Source organism: Propithecus coquereli, unplaced genomic scaffold (genome assembly GCF_000956105.1).
Source record: "Propithecus coquereli isolate 6110/MARCELLA unplaced genomic scaffold, Pcoq_1.0 Scaffold42, whole genome shotgun sequence".
Lineage (NCBI taxonomy): Eukaryota > Metazoa > Chordata > Mammalia > Primates > Indriidae > Propithecus > Propithecus coquereli.
This window is the reverse complement of record NW_012149952.1, coordinates 2,819,995-2,828,558: the sequence shown is the minus strand read 5'-3', so window position 1 is coordinate 2,828,558 and position 8,564 is coordinate 2,819,995. Positions and strand designations below refer to the sequence as shown.

Genomic DNA, 8,564 nt, shown 5'->3' with positions numbered 1-8,564 from the left:
GAGGTCTCACTGTTTATTCTGCCTTAGCCTCCCAAAGTGCTGGGATAACAAGCATGACTATATTTCAGCCATTTCCTCTACCGCTTTGCTGATCCAAGCCGTCCTGCCTGTAGGATGTCTGTGGGCCTTTTCTCTGGCTCTTCTGCTTCTGCTCTTCTTAAATTGAAGTGAAATTTATATTTAAAAATTAGCTGCTTTAAAGCGAACAATTCAGTGGCATTGAGCACATTCACAATCTAGTTCGAAAGCATTTTCATCCCCTAAAGAGGAGTTGTGGTACTCATTCCCCACTTCTACTCCTGCTCACGTAGCGGGGAGTCATGCCGCTGAAATGTGAACAGGATCATTATTATGGCATCGAGCAAAGGAGTGGGGGTTGCAGGACCAGCCTGGGTAGAGGGTTCAGAGGTGGCTCAGTCTGGAGGTGCCAAGCATTATTTCCAGCTTCCGAATGTGCTGGCAAGCAAGGCAGGTATAGTCCCTGACTCTGCCACTTCCATTCCAGTTCCCTGTATAGTCCCTGACTCTGCCGCTTCCATTCCAGTCCCCTGAGACATGGGCCCTGATTTCCCTTTCCTCTTGGACCCCAGGTTCCCACCACCTGCCCTAAGACCATCCTGACCTTGCCCCTTTTTCTCCATCCCCCAGCAAGCGAGACATCGAGTTACTGCTGAAACTGATTGCAAACCTCAACATGCTCCTGAGGGACGAGAATGTGAACGTGGTGAAGAAGGCCATCCTCACCATGACCCAGCTCTACAAGGTGGCCCTGCAGGTGAGAGGTCCTTCCCCACCTGAGGGCATCCCACCTGACGGGTCTCATTTGCAGACTAATCTATTGGGGTTCAAAACCAGGGTCAGAATTCTTTACGAGCAAGGTATGCTGTTGGTCTGTGGGAACAGACAACAAAGGGATCTAATGTCGTCTCCTGGCTCGGGCAGTTGCCATTAACCATCCTTTCTTCGATCAATCCATTCATTTATTCATTCAACATACATTCCCCGAGCACTTCCTCTGTGCCCAGCCCTGTGCTAGGCGATGCTGGGGACACTGCAGTGACCAGGACAGTTCAGGTCCTGCCGTCGTGGTGCTCATAACCCATTGAAGGAGACAAACACTAATTAAAGAATCACAAATATTGATTATAGACTATGCTAGGGAAAGAACACACTATGGTGCAATGTTCATTGGCAATAATGAAATGAGGGGATCCATTTAATCGCCACCGCCTGTGAGGTCAGCATTGTTATTCCTTTGTCTTCCTTAAGATTTGAGCCTTTGTCACTCTGGGTTGTCACTGTCTGTGAGCCCCATGAGAGCAGAGCGAGACCTGTCCTGGCCACCAGTGGGTCCTGTCCCCAGCATCACCCAGCTCGCTAACCAAATGAATATATTCATCAGCATTTGTGGATCTCTGGGTAGTGTTGGAGGGTGTTGGTGATCGATGTGTTGTCTCCGTCTCTCCCATCACTCCCTGGACCACTGGCAGTGGATGGTGAAGTCACGGGTCATCAGCGAGCTCCAGGAGGCCTGCTGGGACATGGTGTCTGCCATGGCTGGGGACATCATCCTGCTGTTGGACTCTGACAATGATGGCATCCGCACCCACGCCATCAAGTTTGTGGAGGGCCTCATTGTCACCCTGTCACCCCGCATGGCTGACTCAGAGATACCCCGACGCCAGGAGCATGACATCAGCTTGGACCGTATCCCTCGGGACCACCCCTACATCCAGTACAGTGAGTGCCTCCCATCCACTGGTGGCATTTGTCAGCGCTGCCCTGGCTCCCTTCCTCTTCTTCTCCTTCACTTCCCTCCCTCCCTCCCCTTTGTCTTTTTTGGTTTTTAATTTCTGGAGACAGTATAGTATAGTGGTTACGAGCCCTGATACTAGGTTTAAATCCCACCTTCACCGCTTACTCATTGTGAAATTATGAACAGAGGGAAGTTGCTTCTTCCTTTTTTTTTTTTTTTTTTTTTTTTTTTTTTTTTTGAGACAGAGTCCCACTCTGTTGCCTGGGCTAGAGTGCCGTGACATCAGCCTAGCTCACAGCAACCTCAAACTCCTGGGCTCAAGCAATCTTCTTGAGTAGCTAGGAAAGCAGGTACGCACCACCACACTCGGCTAACTTTTTTCTGTTTTAGTAGAGACAGCGTCTCGCTCTTGCTCAGGCTGGTCTCGAACTCCTGAGCTCAAGTGATCCTCCCGCCTCAGCTTCCCAGAGTGCTAGAATTACAGGTGTGAGCAACCTCTCCTGGCCAAGTTACTTCTTACGAACTTCATTTTCTTTTTTGTAAAATGGAGATGATCATAGTAGCCCTTTCACAGATTTGTAATGTGGTTCCATGCGAATGTGAGCTGATAAATGCTAGATAGATTTATGGTTTTTTTTAATTGCAAGTTATAAAAATAGTACATGCACACTATTTTAGTGTCAGGCAATGTAGAGAGATATAAGGAATAATACCCCTCCTTCAGTTCTGCTTCCTAGAAATAAACAATGTTAAGAGTATTATGTTTCCTTCCAGACCATTTCTGTGCACATATAGATATTTCTATGTATATATTCATAGTGTCTGCCTTTGTTTGCTTTTCTGTTTACAAAAATGAGATCATGCTTTATATTTTCAGCTGAGAGATTATATTAGAGAGTAGTGGCTTGTGTTTGAAACTCGGCTCTGCTATTGGACAGGTAACTTATTCTCTGTCTCTCAGCCTATTTCCTCACTGGGAAATGGGGGATCATTATTATGACATCGACTTTAGAATGTAGCTGTGAGCATTTAGTGAGTTACTGTGGCCGGCATAGTAAGCATTCAATAAATGTTATTTACCTATTCTTACATATTGTTTGATTTAACAGTAATATCAGTGACATCCTTTCCCTATCAGAGTCATGTTCTGCTGCTACTCAGTATTTCATAGTACAGTGACATCCATTCTATTAAGCAATTCTCTGTTGATGGACATCAGTCTGTTTTTTATTCACTGTTTCAAGTAAGGTGATATTCAGTGTGTTTTTGCATAGCAAATGTCTGGAAAGATATCCACCAAAGTTTTAAGTGTTAACTTTTGGGGACCAGATTGAGAGGAGTGGTACTGTAAGGGACTTTGAGTTCTTCATCTATGTATTTACACAGAGGTACATATTCAGAGTTTTACATCAACATGGTTCATGTAGTCTGTTTCCTGTAGTTGGATATTTAAACTTGTTTCTTATGTCCAGCACTTGAAGTTCCCACTAAAAAAAGGAAGAAAGAAAGAAAGAAAATTATTTCTCGTCTTTCACTATTGCAAGCCCATGCTTTGAACATCTTCATTACTGAATTTTTATACTCATTAATAGTCTGTCGCATAGGAGTCGTCAACCCACTAAGTTTTCTGGTTTTCTAGCCAATCACAGACATCCAAGTACCAGGGTCCTTCCTTCTATTTGGCCCCAAAAGCTACTCTTACCAGAGGCCTGGGAGAGGGGACCGCATGACCGGTTCTCTTTTCTCTCTCGTCAGACGTGCTGTGGGAAGAGGGAAAGGCAGCCCTGGAGCAGCTGCTCAAGTTCATGGTGCACCCCGCCATCTCCTCCATCAACCTGACCACAGCACTGGGTGCCCTCGCCAATATCGCCCGCCAGAGACCCATGTTCATGTCTGAGGTGATCCAGGCCTATGAAACCCTGCATGGTAGGTTGAGTCCCTCCCATTCCCCTCTCCACTGGCCATTCTCTTGAGAAACGTGAGCTGGGTGGTGGACCCCTGAGTGCTAGTCATCAATCTAGCAGACCGTGGGATTCTCTAGATTAGATGGGAATCTTTTGGCACGTTCCAAAACCTATTTCAAAACTGGCTTTAATATTGAGGTATATGTGGGTAAAATGACATGTCTGTGAAAAACTTTAAAATATTCCACCTTCTCCCACCGCCCCCTCACCAAAAAAAGGGGGAGGATAGATGTTCCAAGATTAGAAAAATATGGATGGATACATGGAAACTCATAGTGTTTTCTCTGCTTTTGTGCAGAGAAAACCGAGAAGTGCAGTATGAAAACCGAGAAGTCTGGGGTTGAGGCATGAGTGTGTGCAGGTCATAGATCTGTTTCTCTTCATCTCTTGGCTCCTATTTTCTCCATATTGGCTCGTTCCTTGGGGTAGCAAAGATGGCCCTCATAGTTCCAGGCTTACATTCCACCAACTTAGCAACCAAGGGGAAAGAGAGTGTCTCCTTCCCGATCATTCCAGCAAAACTCCAAGGGCTGATGCCCATTGTTTCTGATTGGCTGAGCAGAGAGTACGATCCTATCTCTGACCAATTACAGCGGCCAAGGGAATGCGGTGTTCTCACTGGCCCTGGCTCTTGTGCCCACTTGGACTGAGAATGGAGACAGGGTGGTTCCCTCAAAGGAGAATGGGAATGTTTTTGGCTCAGGAAGGGGCATTGGATGCTGGGCAGGCAAAATTACAGGCATCCTTTCTTGCTGTGGAACAGGGAAGGCTCATTCATCAAGGTGACCGTTAGGTATTAGAAAGTCATTCTTACATCAGGGAGTGGCAGGAGACCAGCAGTAAGCTGTTGCCGCAGTTCAGTTGGGAATTTCTGGAGGTGAAGGTAGTGATTGTAACCCTTCCCCGGGGAAGTGGATTGGAATTTCCGGACTGGAGATGGAGGGAGATGAGACTTTATGTTTAATAAAAGGGAGGGTTTTTCTCTTTAAGGGTTGACTAATAGTGATGGAAACCTTTCAAGGGTTTTAAGCATCAGCTTATGAGGGGGAATGCCACATACATTAGACCTGAGGGCGAAGGAGCTTTTCTAGCAGATGACTATAAGACCACTGCCCAAGTTAGGGGCTGGGAATTAAGATTGGTAGGATGCTATGAAATCTGTCTGTAGCACTAACCTGCTTTCCTCACAGCCAACCTCCCCCCGACGCTAGCCAAATCGCAGGTGAGCAGCGTGCGGAAGAACCTCAAGCTGCATCTGTTGAGTGTGCTGAAGCATCCCGCCTCCTTGGAGTTCCAGGCCCAGATCACCACCCTGCTAGTGGACCTGGGCACACCTCAGGCCGAGATTGCCCGCAACATGCCCAGCAGCAAGGATGCCCGCAAGCGGCCCCGAGATGACTCAGATTCCACACTCAAGAAGATGAAGCTAGGTGAGCTGAGGGGCTGAGTGTGGGGCCTGGCAGGGGTGGGGTGGAGGCTGACTATGCTTAAAATCTTTAGTTATTTACCTTAAACTATATGCTGAATTTGTATTAATATTATAGATTTTATAATATGACATATAGTAAATGATATCAAAATAGAATTATTAGAATATATAATATATTTAATAAATAATTATGAATTGTTTAAATTACATAGAAAAGAATAAAATGAAAATAGTCGTCTTCTTACCCCTCTCCATAAGTAACCACTCCCCAAGTATGAACACTTCCTTTTTTTTATTTTTTAGACAGAATTTCACTCTGTCGCCCAGGCTAGAGTGCCATGGTGTCAGCCTAGCTCACAGCAACCTCAAACTCCTAGGGCCAGGCAATCCTTCTACCTCAGTCTCCCCAGTAGCTAGGACCACACGCACGCACCACCACGCCTGGCTAATTTTTTCTATTTTTAGTTGTCCAGCTAATACCTTTCTATGTTTAGTAGAGATGGGGTCTCGCTCTTGCTGAGGCTGGTCTTGGACTCCTGACCTCAAGCGATCCTCCTGCCTCGGCCTCCCAGAGCGCTAGGATTACAGGTGTGAACCACCACACCCAGCCACTTCCTTATGTTTTCTTCCAGGCGCGCTTTATTTGTGTAGAGCTCTCCTTACTTTCCTTTGTTTTATTTATAAGTAGATTTTTTTTCTGAAGTAATTTTTTAATGCTTATGTTAATTACCAACAGTGTCAACTATGGTAGCCTTCCTTAGCTCCAAAATTTTTTTTAAAAATCACCGTCACCCATGTTTGTTTCTAGAACATTTATGTAAAATTCATGTTTTCATTCTAAAAAATAAGTTTATTTTGGTATGAGGAATGAGGGATCTAACTATATTTTTCCATAATTAAGTATACTAAGCAGAGTGTTCTATAGCTTGCTTGATTTGTTTTCATTTAGTTTCGTTAATTTTCATCTTGGAGTTCTTTTCATATCTGCACGTAGAAATCTGCTGCATCCTTTTTAATGATGGCCTAATAATCTGTAGCGCACATGGAGACTTTAACCAGTCCGCTTGTTGAAAGTATAAAGATTGCTATAGTATAACCGTCTTGTGTATGTCTAATCACAGGGCAAATTCGTAGTGATGGGATTGCTGGGGCAAAGGGTTTGCACGTTGAAAGCTATTTTTTGCCTACCAATTTTATTTTTTATTTTGAACTTAGAAACTAGTTACAAAAATAGTACTGAAAACTGTGTACTCTTCACGAGGCATTATCACACATTACATTTAGTTGGCATGTCCCTTTATCTCAAATCAGCTCCTTGGCCTTCCTTTGCGTGCCATGACATTTTGAGGAGCCCAGGACGGTTGTTTGGTAGAATGTCCTTCCTTTCGTGTTTGTCTGCTCTTGCGTCTTGATTGGATTCAGGTTCTGCACTTTTACAGAACTAATGCCCTGGCTGCCTCAGTACATGGCATCAGGAGCCACATGACATCAATTTGTCCCGTTTTTGGTGATGTTAACTTGCTCACTCAGTTAAGGAGGTGATCGCCAGGTTTCTCTAGTGTAAACTGCCATTTTTCCCTTTGGAAATAATAAGCTTGGGGAGATATTTGAAACTATGTAAAATACCTGTTCCTCTTCAAATTTACATTTCCACACTCTGCAATCCTACTAATAACCATTAGTACTAACCTTTTTGTTTTGTAAATCATGCCAGCAAAAAATGCAATATTATTAGGTTTTGGGGGATTTTGTTTTGGTTTTTTGCATTTTCCTGATTTCTAGTAAAGTTGAGCACTATTTTGAAGATAGAAATTTTTAAATAATAAAGTTCTATGAAATTATTCCTTGATCTTTTTTGTTAATAATATTGTCTTCTTGGAACTTACTGTGATCAGCTGGAATGCTAAGGTTTAATCCCATTTCCCAGGTGAGAACTGAGGCCCAGAAAGAGGCAGGTAGTCAGTCAGTCGCCCAGGGTCATGTGGCACTGTGACGGCAGAGCAGGGCTGCAGGCTAGATTGGCATCCACTGTGCTGCGCCTGTTTGCTGAGGCTGGCTGGAGGCAGGGACCACCTGGGATCCCTGGGAAGAGGGAGGGCCTGCTGCCCTCTTTAGAGCCAGCGTCTTGTTCTGCCCTATCTCAGAGCCCAACCTGGGGGAAGACGATGAGGACAAGGACTTGGAGCCAGGCCCGTCAGGCACCTCGAAGGCCTCAGCCCAGATCTCAGGCCAGTCAGACACAGATATCACGGCCGAGTTCTTACAGCCTCTGCTGACACCCGACAACGTGGCCAATCTGGTAAGGATGGGTGAGGGCTGGTTCCCCTCTGGGCGAGGAGGAAGGATCTCCTCATCCATTCCCCCACCTCTGCTACACACTCTCCACCTCCTCCAGGTGATGTCAGTCCCTTGCAGGCCTGGTCCAGAGGTCCCTCCTAACTTTGGATGGACCTCTCCTCTGATCCTTACTCTTTGAGGAGGTCACTTGTCACCACTGCCCAATGGACCCTCTTTGCGTGATCTGAGTCCCCATCTAATCTAAACCCATTCACTCTCACTCTCCCTTCTCACCTTTGAAGGGAGGGTCTATTCACTGGAGAGTTTGGGGGGTTCACGAACCCCATGAATTGTTTGCTGAGTGATGTGGAAATGGGCATGGGTGGGGCGGGATGGCCAGCGTGTTCCTTAGATTCTCAAAGATTTCCTGCTCCAAAGCAAAGGACCACGTACTTGAGTTGATTGGAAGGGGAATGGGTCTCACTTCAGTCTTCTGGCTACAGCAGCATCCAGACCTTCCCACTGGGTGCTCAAGGAGAATGAATGCCTCTTCCCATGCTCAATGGCAGCCTTCCCTTCCCTCCGCCTGAAGACTCCAAGGGGCTTAGTATTGGTGTGAATGGAGTGGAAATTTTGTCATGATGGTGGTGAGAAGGAGTTTTCTCTCCATCTCCAATCCCTTGGATGTGCCTCAGGCCTGGATATGCAGCCATCTCCTGATTTTCCTCCCCTTAGATGTCCCACAGCTGCCTCAGACTCAACATGTCACAAGTATGGTTTTCAAATGTCCTCCTACACTCCTCTGCGGGTCCATGGCCCCTCCTGTGTTCTCCTTGGCACAGCAGCTTCCCAGTTCTCAGCCCGGAAACCTGGAAGTGAACCTCTTTTCCTTCTGTCCCTAGTCCTTGCCCTCTTCTCCACCCTGCCTGTCTGTGCCCTGGGCCAGGCCTACCCTCTTCCCCTGGAGCATGACCCCTGCTTGCTCCCTGGCACTGGCTTTCTTCAACCTACTCTTTTTTTTTTTTGAGACAGAGTCTCACTCTGTTGCCCGGACTAGAGTGCTGTGGCGTCAGCCTAGCTCACAGCAACCTCAAACTCCTGGGCTCAAGCAATCCTTCTGCCTCAGCCTCCCAAGTAG

The 8,564-nt window shown here is 46.1% G+C and overlaps 1 protein-coding gene across 2 annotated transcripts in view; it reads left to right on the top strand.

Annotated features, from left to right (window-relative positions):
* SYMPK (symplekin) overlaps positions 1–8,564 on the top strand; it is a 34,432-nt gene that overhangs the window by 6,242 nt on the left and 19,626 nt on the right. For both annotated transcript variants that reach the window (XM_012653448.1, XM_012653449.1), the window contains exons 6-10: positions 649–775; positions 1,491–1,740; positions 3,512–3,682; positions 4,911–5,150; positions 7,294–7,448. In XM_012653448.1, coding sequence (XP_012508902.1) covers positions 649–775; positions 1,491–1,740; positions 3,512–3,682; positions 4,911–5,150; positions 7,294–7,448 — 943 coding nt within the window. The remainder of the gene's footprint in view (positions 1–648; positions 776–1,490; positions 1,741–3,511; positions 3,683–4,910; positions 5,151–7,293; positions 7,449–8,564) is intronic.